The sequence below is a fragment of the Haliotis rubra genome, unplaced genomic scaffold (genome assembly GCF_003918875.1).
Source record: "Haliotis rubra isolate DU_JTF1 unplaced genomic scaffold, ASM391887v1 Scf37, whole genome shotgun sequence".
NCBI classification, from domain to species: Eukaryota; Metazoa; Mollusca; class Gastropoda; order Lepetellida; family Haliotidae; genus Haliotis; species Haliotis rubra.
Window position 1 is genome coordinate 795,253 of NW_025767046.1, and position 21,996 is coordinate 817,248.

Here is a 21,996-nt window from a genome sequence, read left to right on the forward strand (position 1 = left end):
TTCTGTGACACTACACGCCGAAATTGAAAACCATGCTGTAAAAATACGGGTATTTTACGGATGGTGCGTTTTGTTGTGATGTTTCAAAACATAAACACCATAGGACTCATAAACAGAGCAAAACCTTTTGTAAAATGAATCACGTTTTAATTCATTGCTACATGAAATTGCTATTTTTATTATGCGTTTCTTTTTGGGGAGAGTATATATTCAGAGACTAAGCATTAGTCTAATCTCAGGGGTTCCTTTTCAATTTAAATGGGTTTGTTTGTTGCTATTAACATTATATATATATTTACACACTAGGCGTTAGTTTACATGCATGTGGTGATATCCCCTTTCAGTCTTCGGCCGTCGTTAGTGATGATAGCGCTCTTCACTCATCTCTTGGAGGTCCTCTGAGAATCCAGTCGATATCGTGCAACAATCAAGCATCCTCGCTTAGAGCTGCATTCTTGAGTTACTTTCTTCCTCTTTTTATGTTAAATTAGGCCAGACCAATTTAATTTCTTGTTTTACGGATTTCTGTCTTCAGAAAACCTAAAGGCAGGAGGGAACTTTTTGTTAAAAATTACCAGTCAAAGTAATATTCCTTCTCAGTACTCAAAGTATTTTACTTTTGGCAATTTATGAAGTGTATATGGGGGAAAAAACAATCTACAAAAATAATTCTTGTAAGTTTACATTTTTGGACAATATAAACACTAGGATTTTATTGTTTGAGTGGGGAAAATTAATTTGTATTTTTTTCTTATTCTTGAAAAAATACGACAGGCGGATCCGTAAAACAAGAAATAAGATTGGTTTGGCCTTAGTTACAAAGTCCACAGTCTGCATAGTCCATCTTTAACGGTCTTGGTCAGGACACAAATTATTGTTACAAATTATGAAATAAAATATGACGCGTCAGTACTTAAATGCACATTGTCTGCAAAACGGTGCTGTTTGTCCTATATTGTGAAACATGTAATCATACTTCAATTCAAGGATTTGTAACTGATAAGCAGAAATAGACATTTATACCATCCTCATATAAATGATTTCACTTTTTCGATTTTATTTTCACAAACGTGTATTTACACCTGATGAATGAGCAAAGATTAGCTTTGAAACGTCGTACAAAGAATTAAAAAAAGAAGTTCTCCCTAAATAAAATGTGTCACACATCTACCTGAAGCGCTCGTAAAATAACTCCGACTCACGGGTCTCGTTCCAGTCAAAACTACGAACATTTGCTTTTCGGTTTGTTTGGCTTTTGTAAATACAGCAACATTCCAACTATATGAGAGCGGTCTATAAATGATTGAGTCTGGAGCAGACAATCCAGTGATCAACAATACGAGTGGCTTTTCGGATGTAACGACTAATTGGGGATATACAAATTGCTGTGCAAATATTTGAAATAACAAGGCAATCGCAACTTTAATTTTGTCTACTTTTACTATGTGGATTTCCGAGGAAACAAGTGCTTTCTCAACATATGCTTTCTTGGTCAATATAAAAAATAAAGATAAAGAATTAAACACACACATTATTCTATCTAATTTTGTTATTACTATGCGTAAGTCCTTTAGCTTGGCGTATCATCAGTGTTGGGAGTCGGGTTAGAAAAGACCATCAGAACCTCATTGTTTTAGAGTGAATTGTTTTAGAATTGCCCTTCAGCAATCAATGCTTGTCGTAAAATACGAGCAATGGCATATCTGGTGGACAGGTTCGATGGCTTGCTTGAAGCGAGTTACTGTATCCCAGTTGTACAGATCGATGCTCATGACGTCAGTCACTGGATTGTCTGTTCAGAATTATTTACAGACTAATAGCTAGGACGGTGCTTCCTGCGGCGTTAAAAACAAACAAACAAAACTCCAAAACAACGTTCCAGCTTGACTCGATACTCACGTGTGTATGAAATCAATCACAGGTTAATAACAAATACGCTAAAAAACCTGCAAACTACATTCTGACGATTTGACGGCGGACTCACTTACAAATATGCAAGAAAAATACAGACGATGTACCAACAACATTGGTCAATTGACGTCACAACCATCGATGGCGTCATGAACAATGGATGACGAAATTTACAAGACTGGTATTCGTCACAATGCTTGGCTACGAACAACTTAGCAAACAGTCAAACAACAGAAGAAAGCACATTTGCAAATAAACCCAATTCCCAAACGTCTGTGACACGATGTAGATGTTCTATAATGACTGGTTGGTTTGTTGTTTAACGCCGCACTCAGCAATATTCCAGCTATATGGCAGCGGTCTGTAAATAATTGAGTCTGGACCAGACAATCCAGTGATCAACAACATGAGCATCGATCTACGCAATTGGGATACGGTGACATGTGTCCACCAAGTCAGCGAGCCTGACCACCCGATTCCGTTAGTCAGGCTCGCTGAATGAACGATCGCTTCTGTGATTCTGTGGACCTCAGGAACACATAACATTTAACTAAATACATATATTTACCAATTTATCCTACACGTGTTTGTTTTTCATTGATTTATTAATATTTTGATAGCTACGTATTTATGTCAGAGGATATAACATCTGTCCGGAGAGCGGAAGGCTGCTGTTTCGACCCCCTGCCGGCCATTCCTCCGACATTAAGCTGACCCGACTTGTAATACTCTTTAAGCGGCGTTAAACTTCACCCACTCACTCACTCAGCATGACAAACACTTGAGTTGATTTTGTCGTATATGATAGTGTATCAAATTGATTTCTTATCAGTAGGATATCGGGCCGTATACAAATATTTCAACATACTCATTTGTCCAGGAGATAGAACGTTTTGTCTTGAAACCGTTCGCTTTAAACAAGACGCAAGTTTTAAATTCAACCGGAAGATTTTTTTGACTTTTTTTAAAACTAAAACAAGTTATTGTTATAATGTATTATGTAAAACATTCGCATTTCCTGTTATTTCCCCATATTGAATGCAAAACATGAACAAGCATTGACACATGAGGTCCTTATTGAATTGTTTGCACTATTTTGATAATGCATTTAGCCTTTGTAACAGTATAAATATTTCTGCACTCAGCATTATTTCAACAAGCAAGTGCTAACAGTTTGCAAACAGAAACATTTCCACTGGCATCGCTGGCTAGTTTCGTGACTGGGGAAAGTGGGTCAGAGGGCGACTTGGGTCAAAGGTGACCAAGGCTGAGAATCGCAAACAACATGGCGAGCTCATCACTAAGCAGGGATATTCCTGATATCGAGGTAAATACTTCCTCTTAACTTCATGTAATGACATATTTTGTCAATGCAGATGTTCGGGTTGTTACATTGAAACGACAAATATTACGACCAAAAACGACATGCGTGCAGCCGTTACTTCTTTGCCTGTGTCTAAAAGTTGCAGTTCAATGGACACACTGTTCTGATGCTTGCACCGTGTAATAATAGACTCGCGATCAATTTGCGAGTTGGCGCAGTTTAATGATGTAACTGTCAACAATCTCACCGTGACACGGAAAAATTAAAAGCTAGTGTTAAAATAATTCTGGGAGCACAGTTGTCGTTTATTTTTCCTCTCAGGCTAATCAACGAGGGCTTTGATGAGTTTGTCAGAATATTTATACTCAAAGGGTCGTGGATCGATTTTGAAAACATGCTTATTATATCAGTCATACTTGTTTGACAACTTATACATAGTATTTCACTTTTAAGGTTTATCAAAGGATACATGTGTTTGTTATGCAGATTGTTGGTTGTGAGAAGGGACAAGAACCGTACGTGCAGCGTTTGATAGAGTCCTTGGTTCAGAATGCCTGACAATCATCTCTGCTTACCCTCATCCTACGTTCTTCATGAATGTTCTAAAGGGCGTTACACGAAAATTACCTTTTTGTCTTGCAATTTCTCATCATCGTGTTTGTCAAAGTTTTATGTACCCTAGTTTATTTTTGAATGTTCATTTCACATTTACCGAGTGTTCTATGGCCACAGTAAACACACCATGGCTTACGTCCTTGGAAATGGCGTCATTGGTGCCAAACCGATAAACTAATGGCGTTGTTAGACACATTTCACGTGGCGAAGATATAGGTGTGGTTCTAGTGTCTCGATCGCGCAGGCTACTGTTTTAATCCAGCTGGCCGTCAGCTGGCTATGTGATCAGTTGCACAGTGTGATGACGTTGAAGTTGTATACAAAAAGCGTATACATTGTACCAAACAGTGTTACCACGTAACAAAATACTACAACATTCAACCTGAGTCGGTAGTCATTCAACAGTATCGTTTTTCACAAAAACTAAAGCGTTTATGCACTACACCTAGCTTGCCATCGGTGAATGTGTCGGCATTCTACGTTTGTTACTTAATTCCTGCATATATCCACTCTTCCTACCTATCGATACCACAATTATCCAAATACATCACGAAGATAAATGAAAGTGGCAGTTGTTAATTCTGTTTGAAATTCGTTTTCTATGATACCATTTCTATGGCGCCCATTGTAAGGCAAATACATGTATACTGAAAATTACATGCATCGTAAATCTGGCCAATTTGGACAGATTCACGAAATCCCCATTCACTGTGTTTTAAGTATTTTATAGTATTGATGTCATAATTCAAATGTCAAATTTTGCTGGGAGAATTGAATTAAAGAGACAAAAAAAATCCCACCCAAGAACCCGTTATCATTGTGATCAGCGGTATTTTTAAAAATTTTTTGATCGCATCACCAATGCTCGTTCGAAACATTGTCGATACAACAGCTAGAGAATGCGCTGAGAATGTTTTTGAAAATACGCACAGTTAACGTCAAAGTGAATTTTCAGCCATATTGCAGAGTGTTTATAAAATAGCGTCACACGTGCACTTACACTAATCCCAGAATTCCACATACAGTTCAAAATATAATGACAAATGGTCTTTGTAACCAATACCAAGTGTTTCAGTGAAATCTAAGCGAAATAAATCAGATGCGGCTGGGAAAGGACCACTTGTCTGAAATGTAAACAAAGTCAATCTCAGATTTTTACACTGTGTATCTGTTAAGCCTACTTTTGTTTCATACACTTGCTCATTAGTTTTATACCATGCACGGAATGGTATAGTAGCAAGCGGTAGTTATACAAAATAGGTGTATTCCAATGATTTCCGAGATTCATCACAACATATTGTAGTTTCTGAAAGCGTGGCGCCATGATTGACTATGAAACTCACGAACACCACGATAGAAATTCTCCACCCCTGGTCACAATGAAAACAAAAAGGAAAATAACAACCAGCAGATTGTCAGAATGTTTGGGACTACTTACATGTCACATTTATGTATATCGTTGCTTGAAACAACGAAATTTTCCGTCGAAAAATCCGATGTACTTTCGTGTACCGCCATTTTGAGAGTGTCACTTCCCGATAGTGATGTCATCACGATGCGTCAACATTGTTAAACATATTTAGTATTTTCATTGAGGTGAGGGCTATGAATGAAAATACACATTATCATTCTGTCCTGCTGATTACATTTTCAGTTCTTATGCTTCTTTTCATTATTTTCACAAACTTTTCTCACGTGATTAATTTCAGTATTATTATTTTTTGATTTGGGACTAGACAGGAGACCAGTCTAAAATCAAGTGGCACCAATTACGTCATAATCAAAGGGCGGTAACTCTGACCTGTTTAGCTCGGCATTTAGGGCCGCATAATGGCATAACATTTCAGCACTTATTTTGAGGGTTTTACTGTCATTGTAAGAAAAATGAGTGTATCATCTCAAACAGTGATATTAAATAATTAAAATATTTCACTTTGGTTCACATAAGAATAAATGTGATTTTATCGTGTACACTTCCCCTTTAAAGGTCCATGTTGGAATCGTGCAGAATCTATTTAAGGGAATTTTTGGACAGTTTTATGACTACATAGTTTTGAAGCTGATTTGTTCAAACCCAGCAAAGGTTCTGTTGTACCAAAAAATATCTCAAAAGATGGCTTAACGAATTGAGCGGTTACATTATTTTGTTTGCTTGTAGGGGGCAGTGGGGTAGCCTAATGGTTAAAGCGTTGGCTCGTCACGCCGAAGACCCGGGTTCGAATCCCCACATGGGTACAATGTGTGAAGCCCATATCTGGTGTCCCCCGCCATGATGTTGCTGGAATATTGCTAAAACCGGCGTAAAACCAAACTCAGTCAGTCAGTCAGTCAGTTTGCTTTTAGATCAATTGAGCAAACAAAATTGAAACTCAAGAAAAAAATTAATAATCAAAATTACAAGGTCTTTAAATAACATTGACAGTAAAATTACCTAAAGTCATTTTTTGTGTGACTAAAATAGATATTTAAAAAAAATTTAAAATGTTTCTTTTTATCACCTACCAAATCAAGCTTTGAGATGTTTCTAAGAATTTCAGTTGCATCTTAATGACATTTTTAAAGTAATAAACACAGTGTACAGGGTAGATCATTATTGGGAGACATCTCCGGTGATTATTTTTATGGTTCAGGTAAAGATTTAAAGAAACAATGATGAAGAACTGATCAAGATTCACATTTATAATGACAGTAAAATAACATCTTTACATCATTGTTTAAAACATTATATAAATTGAGATATGTTCCACCATCAATTATGAGTGAGTGAGTTTAGTTTTACGCTGCACTCAGCAATATTCCAGCTATATGACGGCGGTCTGTAAATAATCGAGTCTGGACCAGACAATCCAGTGATCAACAGTGCAGATCATCGATCTGCGCAATAAGGACCATCAGTTATGAACAAACATAAAGGTGACATGAGAATCATGAGTATAATCCATTCTTCAGAGCCTTGGTGATTCAATGGAAGAGTGGGGTCCTATACTGAACTTGCTCATCCCAATTGGTCTGTACATCCAGCTGTTAACAGAAGCACATGTTGGTTTTAAGCTCCTTGTTATGTTGTAAGAAAGCTGAAAAAATAAGACCTAGCATCACCACGACAATCATAAATTTACATATTTGATAAGTGTTAAAAAAATCTCAGAGAGATTGGATTTTAGTCAGCATGGTCTTTGACCTACTTCAGGTATCTTACTCCCTAACTTCAAAGTCCTGTGTCCACCACAAACGATAATATTATCAATAAGGCAAGGTGACTGGAGAGAAAATCAATCCTTGTGAATGTGCCCAGTATGCCAGATGGGACATATGGTTCCCATTGATGTATACAGGGCCCTGTTCACATTGACTGGAAGTCTCAGCCAGCTTTAGTGACTTATTTTGCCCTTTTTGCCTGTCAAAACTAATACTCTAAATATCTAAAAGTATGTAAGAAGAAGACTGCTGCCGCCACCCTGGGTTCTTATTGTTTTTAAAGTGTGTACTTTCTTATGTTTCTAGCTCACTAGAGTTTGAAAATACCACCAATATTTATAAAGAAAACAGGAACAAAAATCTCCCCAAATTGTGAGAAACCATATTTAGCAACAGATGTATCATGGGATGTGTTCCTTCATCATTATCCCAAATTTCTTCCTCTTATTCCCTGACCTCTCCCTCATATCCCCTATTCCCTTCCTCATATCCCCTGACCTCTTCCTCATATCCCATTATCCCTTCCTCATATCCCCTTATCCCTTCCTCATATCCCTTTATCCCTTCCTCATATCCCTTGATCCCTTCCTCATATCCCATGATCCCTTCTTCATATCCCCTTATCTCTTCCTCATATCCCTTATCTCTTCTTCATATCCCTTATCCCTTCCATTTATCCTCTAATCCCTTCCATTTATCCCCTAATCCCTTCCATATATACCCTAATCCCTTCCTCATATCCCCTTATCCCTTTCCATTTATCCCCTAATCCCTTTCATATATCCCCTGATCCTTTCCTCATATCCCCTTATCCCTTCCTTATATCCCTGATCCCTTCCTCATATCTTCTCTTGTCCCATCATAACCTCCTCATATCCTCACCTCATATTCCCTCATAACTTTCGCATTTTCTCTCCTCATATCCTCTCGTAACTTCCTCATATCCTCTGATCCCTTCCTTATACCTTACCTAATATGCCTTCATCCCTTCTCTCCTCATATCCTCTTTGGGGCTGTGGGGTAGCCTAGTGGTTAAAGCGTTGGCTCGTCACGTCAAGCCAAGACCCGGGTTCAAATCCCACATGGGTACAATGTGTGAAGCCCATTTCTGGTGTTCCCCGCCATGATGTTGCTGGAATATTGCTAAAAGCGGCGTAAAACCAAACTCAGTCAGTCATATCCTCTTATGCACTCACTCCTCTTGTAATTTCATCCTATTCTAATATCCCTCATCCGTTCTGTATTTGATACGAGTTTTATCACTAGAGGGTACAGATAATCCGGTAACTAAAGGTTCGAATTTACAAGACCCAAAACATCTGTTTGGGTTCAGTGTGATGGTGTTGTCAGGGAAACAGAATATTGCTGGGTGCTGACAATGCAAGAAAATTGAAGCGATGCGAGAGAATGTGCCCTCCGTGTAATTTAGATGTGGAAAATGAAATCCATTTTTTACTTGTATCTCCTTTTTATAAAGATTTGCGTGCAAAATATATAGCTGAATATTATCTATGTAGGCCACCTTCATTAGCTTTTAAACTACTTCTTTCATAAACTCACCAGCATGTAATAATAAAGCTGTCGTACTAGATCAGTTATGCTCTTATTAAATGTAACAATCTGATATAAAGTTTGGTAGACCCATCATATTTCACTACTTGTACATAATTTACTGCCTGTAACATGATTTGCTGTTTGGATCACTAATTACTACTTATTGCACCATATGTATAATGTATATGTATAACTCCAATGTATATGGACCGGAGGCCTTTTGTACAATAAACATCTTTGACTTTTACTGTGACTGTGCAGATCTGTGACACCCAATTCTGTGAAGTCACAGTGACTGATGGTTCACAGGAAATGGACTTTGTGTCATAAACCATTGTATATTTATTTCAAAGAACTGAAACCTAATATGGCCTGGTGTGAATGCTCAAGGCAGGAGAACCGATCTTTCATCCACAGCTGTAGACTAACACTTAGTCTTAAAATATATATAATTTTGATAGTAACAAATTGAAATTGAAAAGGAGCCCCAGTGAGATGGGAGATTCAGAAATTGAGACTTGCTTCATTTAGGGCTTTAGCATTACAGGGAGGGCTAGGCATTAGGGAAAATGATGTGGATCAGGGACTGTGAGACTGACTAACAAAACTGCAGTGGGGGAACTGTGGAGAATTAGGTTATGGTGTTGGTCATAGTATGACCCTGAGTGACCTAGTATGTTATCAAAATGGCTCCAACAAAAGGTTAACCGAATTGTCTTATCAACAGAGGGTCATTGGACACTAGTAGTAAATTGGACCAAATTCTTGACAAGAAATATGAACGTCCTGTCATGACAGTAATCATTAGTTACAATACCTTTTAATTTCTTTACAGACCCGTGCAGGGTAGGAAATAACCCATTGCCCGACGTCCGAGTCCAGTGTTGTTTTCTGTTGGGCAAGCTAATTTGTATATCACAGTGTACCGGTGTCCAGTTGACTTTCCAATGTTAATTATGTTGTTTATTTAAAGATCAACAAGAAAATCGGCCGGTATAGTGGAAAAATTATCAGGGCAAGTGATTTTACATGTGCCACTGTACCAGAGTACACTAGCAATTTTAAAGTTATTTCCACCCCTGCCGTGAAGATGCAGGTTAGAATTATTACGTATCATATATGAAGGGAAGGGTGGGGGATAATTGTGTTCAAGTTTTAGGTAAAAATATTTAAAGATTTCTTTGTTTTTGAAAGTGTTGAAGCAGACAAATGTCATTCCTTAAGTTTCTGGTCATGTTCTCACTTTCCAGTTTTGATTTTCATCGCTGATGTTAAAACAGAACTGCTTTCAAACAGTTTTTAAAGGAAGGATCAAATACAAAATGGAGTATTTTAGAACAAATTGTATGTTTAAACCAGCCACCCATGCTTGTCGTGGGAGTCGACTATTGGGATCGGGGGGTCAGGCTAGCTGACTTGGTTGACACGTCATCATTGTATACCAATTGAATTTCATGCTGTTGATCACTATATAGTTTAGTCCAGGCTCGTTTATTTACAGACCGCTGCCATATAGATGGAATATTGCTGAGAGCAGCATTAAACAACAATCAAACAAATATCTATACCTTTAAAGCTATGGGATAAAATACTACCTAGCATAAAACACATTTTGCTGGTTATTGTACACTGAGTGCTAACTAACGATGTGGCAGGTACTCATTTACACAGTAATAGATCGGGTATAAATGGGCTCAAGTCTGTCTTCATGGACTTGTCAACCTTGGGAAAGGGTGATAATTCTAAATGAAAGGGAAGATAACTCTTGTAAGCAGTGCACAGGGCTGCAGCAGGCTGACAAAATGGAAGAGAAACATTGCAAAACTGGCCACACTTTGACCTTGACTCAACTAAAATGACAACAAAAGATCGTTTATGGGCCAAACCCTGTAGTATTGATTTCGAGTTTTCTCAGTCTTAGCTGAACACAAAACAAGCTTTGTGACATTGTTGCATTACAACACAAACCACTGGACCGAAAATCCTTCCCGCTTAAAACTGTTAATGTAGTGCATATGCTTGTGCAAGATCTTCAGCCCCTGTAGTAATAGTGCTAGGTTTGTTGTTTCACACTGTCCAAATTATGTGTCAGTACAGGTGCTTGTGTCAGAGTCTGTTATTAACAAACGGGTACTAAAGTACAGGTACTCAAGGTCTGAGTCAGTTAATGACAAAAGGGTACTGAAGTACAGGTACTTGAGGTCCGAGTCAGTTAATGACAAAAGGGTACTGAAGTACAGGTACTCGAGGTCAGTGTCAGTTAATGACTAGCAGGTACTGAAGAACAGGTACTCGAGGTCAGAGTCAGTTAATGACAAACGGGTGAATGAGTCAGGTTGAGTTGTACTCAGAAGAGCACTATTGTTTAAGCTCATAATTGTCACAGAAGATGTTTGGTGCTTCGTTAGTGATAACTTAGAGAGGATGTTCTGTGCAAGCTGCTCGGTACTACAGCTGGCTATCAACATAGATCCTAGAGATTGATAATCATTAACTAAATATCGATCAATTATAGATAAATATCGGAGATGTAACTTTGAGCAAAAATGCCGAAAATGTCTGAAACAAATGAATATATTTCACATCACTGGCAAGTGGTGACATGTTTTTGCATTGATTATTAACAAAACAGCGTGCTGAACATTAGAATAAAGTCCTAGCATTGCATATTGTGTCAGAAAATGAAAACATTTTTCGATCTCAAAACTTATTGTACTTTATTATTGATAACACAATTGTCATATCAATAATCAGAAATAATTTTTCCCATTGATGACATTTCTAATTATCGATCATTTTTGCCAGTCCTACTTGGTACAGCATAGTCTGTCTCACGGTCCCTGAACCGCAATATTTTCCCCTCTGACCATCCCTTTCTGCAATGCTAAAGCCCTAAATGAAGCAGGTGTAGATTTCCACAGGTTCTGAATCTCCCATCTCACTGGGATACCTTTTCAATTTTTAAGAAATTGTTTGTTTCTATAAAAATTATATTTTTTCAGATACCAAGTATTAGTGTAGGTGCACCACAACTCCATGCAAACCAGAATATAGAAACGACATAGCTGCCCAACTGTTCATTGGCTTAATAAGATTTAAAAAACTGTTTGCACAGAATTTACTGACAAGAGGCCCACAACAACCTTCCCAATCATCACACTCCTGAAAGCAATTACGCAGATGTATGCTGTGCAGTGCTATGACTAATTTGACCTTTGTCAACGTATAGAAAGTTTCACCGGGCTAACAATAACCTCTATATCTCCTGTGTCAAAGGAGGAAGGAAACTGCTATTTAAACTTGACTAATCCGTTGCTTTAGACATGCATGAGGAGCTGTGTGTGGTGTGTTAATACATGTATGGATATAATAGGTCGATACCAGTAGTACATGTCTGGGGTGGTGATGTTGAATACTGCTAGAAAATCCATGTTGCAGGACGATTAAGTAGTTTGTCTCACAGTCCCTGAATCACATTATTTTCCTACTGCCTAACCCTCCTGCAATGCTAAAGCCCTAAATGAAGCAGGCCTAGATTTCCTCAGGTTCTAAATCTCCCATCTCACTGGGGCTCCTTTTCAATTTAAATGGCTTTATATTACTATCAAACTTATATATATTCAAAGACTAAGTAACCCATGCTTGTCGTAAGAGGCGACTAACGGGATCGGGTGGTCAGGCTCGCTGACTTGGTTGACACATGTCATCGGTTCCCAATTGCCCTGATCGATGCTCCTGCTGTTGATCACTGGATTGTGTGATCCAAACTCGATTATTTACAGACCGCGCCATATAGCTGGAATATTGCTGAGTGCAGCGTAAAAATCAACTCACTCACTCACTCAAAACTAAGCGTTAGTCCAGACGAAAGTAGCAACATACTGTTGTAATACTTGTACTAATTTTACAATAGTGTCTTGTCTGTTGCAGAACTAGAGGTGGTGGGGTAGATTAGTGGGTAAAGCATTTGCTCATCATACCGAAGATCCGGGTTCGATTCCCCACATGGGTACATTGTGGGAAGCTCATTTCTGGTGTGATATTGCAGGAATATTGCTAAAACCGACGTTAAAAGTATGCTCACTTACTCACTCACTCACTCACTCTTGCAAAACTGTTATAAAAATGTCATCACCCTGATTATTATCACACATTAAGTAACATGAAAGAACCTTAACCTTCTTTGAGCAGTATATATGACAGGTTGTTTTGAATGTAAAGGTCAGGTTCACAGGGTCACTGTCCGATGATTCCTGGTAATGAGAGATATAGGACACATTGGCAGTAACAGCCTACAAATATGACTGTTGTGTAATGAATAGGGATGTCACGATACATAAGTTTCATGATTCGATACGTATCACAATACCTAATTTTGCAGCATAATTTAGTTACATTTTGAACATTAATATTTCATATTTTATAATTGTCCATGAAAAGATCAACATTTTTTATTCTTAGAGATTAAAAAGTTCTAATTTCCCATCTTTGTGCATGAAAAATAATCATTTATAACTCTCATAACATAAAAAAACATTATAAAATTGCAACATGTAAGTGATCCATAAACATATTTAAACCGATACTTTCAAAACTAAATATTGATACAGTTTTGAATGTATCGATAATTGTATCGTCTTCGAAAAAGTATCGATGTATAGTGGCATCCCTAGTAATGAATGTGCAAGAAGTGGTTTCTAAACAAACGATTTTAAGAGGTGAACACTGGGTATTTGTACCCAGTGCACCTTAGGCAGTAAACTTGTTGTACAAGACAAAACCAGCTGCTGCGTAATATCTGATTATGTAAAAGCAGGGGTGGAAATAACCCATTGCCCGACGCCCGAGTCCAGTGTTTTTTTGTGTTGGGCAAGCAAATTTGTATATCACACTGTACCGGTGTCCAGTTGACTTTCCAATGTTAATTATGTTTTTTTTTTAAGAAATCAACAAGGAAAACATACGGTATAGTGGAAAAATTATCAGGGCAAGTGATTTTAAATGTGCCACTGTACCAGAGTACACTTGCAATTTTAAAGTTATTTCCCCCCCTGAAAAGACTTGAGTTTGGGTACTGAAGATGTTTAATATTGTAAACAAATTATTCAGGGTCTGATAGGATCATTTTATCTTACTTCATTACATTTGATGACATGAACAGTAATGGTCATTCAGTCAGTTTTGTGTAGTCATTGCTCCAAGCCAATTCCTCACCATTTTGTTTTCCAGCTGAAGTCTGTTCTTTGAACAACAAAATATTAAGCTAGTTGGTATAAATATAAATATACGGTAGTCTTTTGTAGTTTCAGGTTGCACCAGTGTAACCTTGAGCCCTGGGAATTTTTTACAAATTCATTTGAGCTATGCGACACTATGGCATATTTATAAACATGAACTTGTGAAGATCAGGGTTAGAATTGATCTTCAGTAACCCATGCTTGTAAGAGGTGACTAACAGGATCGGGTGGTCAGGCTTGCTGACTTGTTTGTCACTTGTCATCGTATCCCAATTGTGTAGATCGATGCTCATTATGGTGATCACTGGATTGTCTGATCCAGATTTGATTATGTACAGGCTGCTTCCATATAGCTCAAATTTTGCTGAGTGCAGCGTAAAACGAAACTCACTCACTCATTCACTATAAACTTGCATGATACCCATGTGCAGTTCTGTTAGTCTTCTTCAGACTGAGGGGACCGTGGGGTAGCCTAGCAGTTAAAGCGTTCGCTTGTCATGCCGAAGACCCGGGTTCTAATGCCCACATGGGTACAATGTGTGAAGCCCATTTCTGGTGTCCCCCGCCGTGATGTTGCTGGAATATTGCTAAAAGCGGCGTAAAACCAAACTCAGTCAGTCAGTCAGTCTTCAGACTGACATTGAGATTTATATGAGGATTTTGTTCATATAAGAATGTTCTCACTTTACGATATAGTATCAACACCAGATTGTACATGCATTTGTTATTCATTAACAGAATTTGATTGCATGAATACTGACAAGATAGAATACCCGTAAAGATTCTTTTAAAATTGGTCTTCAGCAACCTATGCTTGTCATATGAGGTGACTAATTGGATCAGGTGGTCAGACTTGCTGACTTGTCATTGTATGTTGATTGATGCTCATGTTGTTGATCACTGGATTGTCAGGTCCAAACTCGATTATTTACAATTGATTGATTTATAATTGATTGAATGAGTATGGTGTTTTACCACTTTTAGCAATATTCCAACAATATCATGGCAGGGGACAATAGAAATGGGCTTCACACATTGTACCCATGTGGGAACTCGAACTGTGCCTTCAGTGTCACAAGTGAACGCTTTAACCACTAGGCTACCCCACCGCCCCCTTGTTGATTGAGTGTCATCGTATCCTGATGGAGAGAACTGTAGCTCACACTATCAATCACTGGATTGTCTGGACATTGATGTTATGATGAAAATATTGATGACAATCAAATAATGCATTTGTGGTTGCGAACGTTCTGTTTTACTGGAAATGGTTGCAAAACCAATATTATGTCTTCTGTTATGTGTGGCTGCAATGTTTTCAAGTTAGGTAAAAGCTATTTAGTCCTGGTTATTCTACTTCACAGAATATCTTGTCCCTGAACCCGCGGGTGACGACACACGCCAATGCTGTCCCCAGCGCTGTCACCAAGTCTGCCAAGAAGCATTGGAAGAGGAACCAGGACAAGTCCTGCTCTGTGAGTAGTCCCTCTGGTCATTTGTTGTACCTATTGTGTGAATAGTCCAAAGGGTTAACTGTTGTACTGGCTATTTTGGGAATCCCTCCAAAATATGTGCGTCTTCTATTTCAGTCCACCCGAATACATGCATGACACAACTCAAGAAAAAACACTTACAGATATAAAGCCAGAGACATATATACTAACGTTTGATGCCTCAATGATACTGCTAATTTTTCCTTATCCTGACTCATGTTCTTTTTGCTTGTCTTCTTCTTCTTGCGAACATAGTGGAACACTTGTATCTCCCTAATTGAAGCTCCCTTCAATGTAAAATCACTAATTAGTACTCACCACGAGTTACCTCCCTTCCACAAGCGCGGGAACGAGGGCGCCACCTCCACCCATGTGCCTCACTCTCTCCTTCTTCGCCCAGTGAGCTGGACTTGAGAGCGCCTGTGTCTCCCGACACACTATATCCTTTGATTATATTTAGTTAGTTACCTCGTATAGACATCTATAGAGGTTTAGCTAGTATCCTTCAACAATTATATATTGATATTTAGTCGTGTTTCTACTGTTTATTCACGGGACGCCATGTTTGTTTCAGTGGATTACGTTGATGAAAATTCTGTACTGTTGCAGATTACGTTTTTTATTCTGCTGCTGATCCGCATTTAATATGCCCTAGTTGTACTGCGCCATGTTCATTTTATTCACGTTGCAGTTGCGGTACTAATTTATCCAATTCTGCCTTTTATAAATATTTACTTTGCGTTTGAGACGCGCAGCAGATAGGTCGCGTATGCAGAGTCTAGCATGACTGATACACCTGAACCCCTCGCCAGTCTACTGCTGTTGGTCAACCCCCCTCCCGTGTGGTGTTCCGCTAGAGTGGTGGAGAGGCGTGGGACGTAGTCCGCCGCCTCCAAGAAGCGTCCTGCTTCCCCAGAAATCCCATCGTCGCAGCCGAAGACTAGAGGGTTTCTACTGCATCTCAACGCAGACTTCGCGCACCCCCAGCAGCATCGACCTCTGAGGGGAAATCAACGAAGTCTACTAGAACTTTCTCAGCTGAGATTGTTCCCATCGCAGATTTGGGCCTGTATGATGATCAGCCGATCATCATACCTGATGTACATCAAAAGAATGACCGATGTCGGCAACAGTGATGTCAGCGCAGATCAACATGCAGCCTGATGTACCAACGCTGATATTCGATGATCTTCCTGAAGGTCCTCGTCGCTACCAACACTCAACGCAGACTTCGCACCCCCAGGGCAGCGTCGACCTCTGAGGGGAAATCAACGAAGTCTACTAGGACTTTCTCAACCGAGATTGTTCCAGCCGCTGAACTGGGCCTCTACGATGATCAGCCGATCATCATCCCCGACGTACGCCACAAGAAGCGACCGGTGACAGCTACAATGACATCAGCAGAGATCGCCATGCAGCCTGATGTCTCTACACTGATGTCAGACGACTTCCCTGAGGGCCCCACCGCTAACATCGCAGAGAGGGCACCGACTACTTCGTCGCAGACCATCCCAGATGAACTGTTGCGGCAAATCATGATCATGATGGAGGGCCACTACAGACTGGAGAAGCAGCCAGCCCAGGGCCTGAGCCTTCGCGAAGGTTCCAACGCAGACGACACCCCAGAGGCACCCCCCGTCAGCGTAGCAGCCACGACGAAGCCACCTTCGCGAAGGAAGTCGCAGACCACCTCGACGAGGGACCCAGATGTACAGCCTTCGCGAAGGCGGGATAGATCATCACCTTCCTCGGCTACATCCTTAGATGCAGACTCAGACCACCAGACCACACGGAAGCCTTCGCGAAGGTCAAGTTGCCGTTCCCCAGGACCGGACGCGGAGGAAGGCCTTCGCGAAGGACACCTGACCACAGATCGTCATCGTCCAGAAGGACTTCGAGGGACTACACAAGAGCTTCGCGAAGCTATCAACATTCTCCTCACAGGTCTCCGAGAAGGTCAACCCATAGACGCAGATCACCAAGACGATCGCCTCGCCGTTCACCGCGCCGATCTCCTCATACATCACCACGTCGATCGCCTCACAGGTCACCACACAAGTCTGCACACAAGTCTACAGTCAGGTCTCCCCGAGCGTCACCCGACATAGAGATAGAAACACACAGTCCACCATCAGAAGAGCATCAACCTCTCATCAGCGATGCTGGGATAGAAGATGATAGAGGCATCATTTTCTCAGACGCTGAGATACGATATTGGATGGTAAACAACCTAGATCTCTTCACCTTCCAAGAGTGGCAACTCGGCGCAGACATACCTGATGAAGGAAGACGATGCAGACACCATCACCTTACCTCCGATCGACCCGATTGCTGCGGTGCCACAGAATGAGGACACAGCCTACCATAAAGCCATGAAAGTTCAAACACCAGAGGCGTATGTTCTTGGCCTTAATAGATCTAGAACGATCAATAAGATTCTTATCACCAGATTTCGTGACACGACTTCTGAAGATGATAGGATGATCTACTCGGCTCTACTTATGCAGAACCAGCAAGAACCACACCCTGTATGAAGCTAACACTCATATATTGTTCGGACTATAAACACTTCGCTAAGGAAGTCCCAGGCCGCCTCCGCGAAGGAGCTAGAGCCTCACCAGTTACAAGGGACGTCGCGGAGGAGTAGCGCTTCACCGACCCCACATCCTGTTAAACACAGAGGCCGTTCGCGAAGCAAGCGCTCATATATATATATATACTAATAGGGCTTTGACTCGATACCTTCGTGAAGGTCGCGAAGGCTAAGTGGCTCCAAGTCTACTTCACCCAGAAGATCTAGAAGGGATACTTCGAGAGCTTCGCGAAGTCTCCGGCGTTCACCGAGGAAGTCTCCTCCAAGGTCTCCATATACCAGCCACTCGCCATATATAGCTACTCGTCAGTCCGTTTCAAGACATCGCATAAGTTGTCTATCAACTGTATGCCAGATGCCGCCTATAAGCCTACGCCGAAGACAATTGCACAGGCTATTTACAACACAGAACGCCGCTGTATTAATTAGTCAACGACGCTTCATAGATCTTCACAGAAATCAACCTTTCCGTATAGATTGCTAGAATATGCAATCCCCGATGACGATACGATTATCTACATGTGACCATTACGCATATCTGCAGACAATTCAATATCGAAATTGAACAGCAGCCTTGTTACAGCTTAGTATAACTCATAATCGCCAACGCTTCTGAGAAGAAATATGTACAACAAGTTCAGCTTTAATTCTACAATTATGACGATACATTCATGTATACAGTCTACAAGCTGACAACTTGCAAGTTTATTGTACCTTTATATAAGGAAGTCGGAATTATATTCAAAACTGAAGTTACTTTTCACGACAGCCAGGAAAATAACCTACCCAGCATTAATATTACAGAGTGAGGTATTTCTACCGGAGGTTTCGCTTTACCATTAACCCTCGAAACACGTGGTCACGGGTAACTTCGAAGTTACGTGAAGACCGACGATTATGCTAATATCAACGACGGCAAGATTTTATACAAGGTTTTTCCTGCTACACCGGTGACATCACAGCTGGTATTCTACAGAATCAAAATGCCTTGTTCTGATTGGACCGCTGATGGACAAACCACTCCACGAGAGGTCGCATCTTAGTTCACAGTTCAAGACTTACGCTACAAGTGACAACTATATATCAGTGAACGAGCAAGCCTCCTTACAGTCCAGTTAATCTGAACCTTCATGATTGGGCTGCTTTCTTCAGGTTAGAGACCTCCCCTGTCAAGTTAGGACGAGGCACGGCAGTCAGGCAATTTTACATAAAGTTCAACGAGGACAGACACACCTGGTTGTGCACCTACATTGTCAAGGACTTCGCGAGCTTAATTACCTAGACGACGGGATACAAGTGGATCTAAATCCACAGCGCCTCAGACTACAGCTGAATTTCATCATCAAGCTACTAACACAACTAGATGGTTAGTAAACCTACTTAAGCTTTTGAATGGAGAATTAAAACGGAAGTTTCACCTCCAACTTGGGGATCTGAATATAGTGTTCCAACACCTCACAAGTGAGGTTTATGAACACGCCTGGATGACATACTTGGACTCCATGATACGATGATTCTATCACGATGGCCAGCAAGAGCACTGTAAATTTATCTCCACCGAACCAAACAGGAAGGAAAAATGCAAAAGATTATTTCCTCTATCATCAACTTACGAGAATGAAGTCTCAATGCACTATATCTCCGTTTGGATCAGAACTGTCATACTACGTGCATACAAGACGGATGGACCCAATCCGACCCTCCATGAGCCTTTAATACTCATGATATTAGAGCTAACTTCTACAATTGATCTACACAAATGTTATTTGAAATAATGGAGGGTTTATTTCTGAGATCCGATATGGTGGTTGCCAACCATTATCTGAGAGATATCACCACCGAGGACGCCTCAGGTATCCACCATTCGATCCCATGGTCCTCGCAGACAACAGTTGACAGTTCTCGAGAAGATAAGTCAATCTTACAGATTTCTACTTATCTTATAACAGTACTAAATAGCTACATGCTATATATAATTTGCTTAAGTTCCTTTTATCATCACAGTACTATGATTATTACATCATACAATATATAAGTTAACAACTCTACAGAGTTTGTTATTATATATTTACCTTAAGTTAATCATATCTTAAGAGTAGTACTATGGTTACATGATAAATGCATTAGCTAAACAAACTCTACAGAGTTTTTGGCTATTATATATGTAGCTTAAGTTAATTATATCTTAAGCATAGTACTATACTCATATTGTAAAAATATATTAGCTAACAAACTCTACGGAGTTTTGCTATTATATAGGTAGCTTAAGCTTATTCATATCTTAAGCTCAGTACTATGTTTATATCATATAAGTATATTAGCTAACAAACTCTAAAGAGTTTTTTGCTATTTGGCTTAAGTGTCATCATATCTTAAGCAATATGGTTACATTATAACATGTATTAGCTAACAAACTCTACGGAGTTTTTGCTATTATATATGTAACTTAAGCTTATTCATATCTTAAGCGCAGTACTATGTTTATATAATAATAATAATAATAATAATAAGAGTACTTTTATAGCGCCTTAAGGTATATATATATCATATAGGTATATTAGCTATCAAAAATCTAAAAGAGGTTTTTGCTATTATATATTGGGCTTAAGTTTCATCATATTTTAAGCTTTATGGTTACATTATAACATGTATTAGCTAACAAACTCTACGGAGTTTTTGCTATTATATATGTAGCTTAAGCTTATTCATATCTTAAGAGCAGTACTATGTTTATATCATATAGGTATATTAGCTATCAAAAATCTAAAAGAGGTTTTGCTATTATATATTGGGCTTAAGTTTCATCATATTTTAAGCTTTATGGTTACATTATAACATGTATTAGCTAACAAACTCTAACAGAGTTTTTGCTATTATATATGTAGCTTAAGGTTTCCTTCATAAGCTCAATACTAGGTTTATATCATATAAGTATTTTAGCTAACAAATAAAGGTTTTTGCTATTATACAATTAGCTTAAGTTTCATCATATCTTAAGCAGTATGGTTACATTATAAAATGTATTAGCTAACAAAACTCTCACGGAGTTTTGCTATTATATATATAGCTTAAGTTTAATCATATCTTAGGCTCAGTACTATGTTTATAACATAAAAGTATATTAGTTAATAAACTCTAAGGAGTTTTAGCTATATACATTTAGCTAAAGTCTAATCTTATCTTAAGCTTAGTACTATGGTTACATTATAAATCTATTAGCTAATAAACTCTACAGAGTTTTTGGCTATTGTATATGTAGCTTAAGTTAATTATATCTTAAGCACAGTACTATACTCATATTGTAAAAATATATTAGCTAACAAACTCTACAGAGTTTTGCTATTATATATGTAGCTAAAGCTTATTCATATCTTAAGCTCAGCATTATATCTATATCATATAAGTATATTAACTAACAAACTCTAAAAGAGTTTTGCTTATTCAAACTCTACGGAGTTTTTGCTATTATATATGTAGCTTAAGCTTATTCATATCTTAAGTTTAGTACCTATGTTTATATCATATAGGTATATTAGCTATCAAAAATCTTAAAAGAGGTTTTTGCTATTATATATTGGGCTTAAGTTTCATCATATTTTAAGCTTTATGGTTACATTATAACATGTATTAGCTAACAAACTCTACAGAGTTTTTGCTATTATATATGTAGCTTAAGGTTTCCTTCATAAGCTCAATACTAGGTTTATATCATATAAGTATTTTAGCTAACAAACTCTAAAGGTTTTTTTTGCTATTATACAATTAGCTTAAGTTTCATCATATCTTAAGCAGTATGGTTACATTATAAAATGTATTAGCTAACAAAACTCTACGGAGTTTTGCTATTATATATATAGCTTAAGTTTAATCATATCTTAGGCTCAGTACTATGTTTATAACATAAAAGTATATTAGTTAATAAACTCTAAGGAGTTTTTAGCTATACACATTTAGCTAAAGTCTAATCTTATCTTAAGCTTAGTACTATGGTTACATTATAAATCTATTAGCTAATAAACTCTACAGAGTTTTTGGCTATTGTATATGTAGCTTAAGTTAATTATATCTTAAGCA

General features: G+C 38.7%; 1 protein-coding gene across 1 annotated transcript in view; it reads left to right on the forward strand.

Annotated features, from left to right (window-relative positions):
- The first annotated feature begins 3,131 nt into the window (after positions 1–3,131).
- Positions 3,132–21,996, forward strand: part of LOC124285860 (dihydropyrimidine dehydrogenase [NADP(+)]-like) — a 55,376-nt gene continuing 36,511 nt past the window's right edge. The window contains exons 1-2 of the mRNA XM_046722137.1: positions 3,132–3,238; positions 15,201–15,311. Of these exons, the coding sequence (XP_046578093.1) occupies positions 3,197–3,238; positions 15,201–15,311 (153 nt within the window). The 5' untranslated portion in view covers positions 3,132–3,196. The remainder of the gene's footprint in view (positions 3,239–15,200; positions 15,312–21,996) is intronic.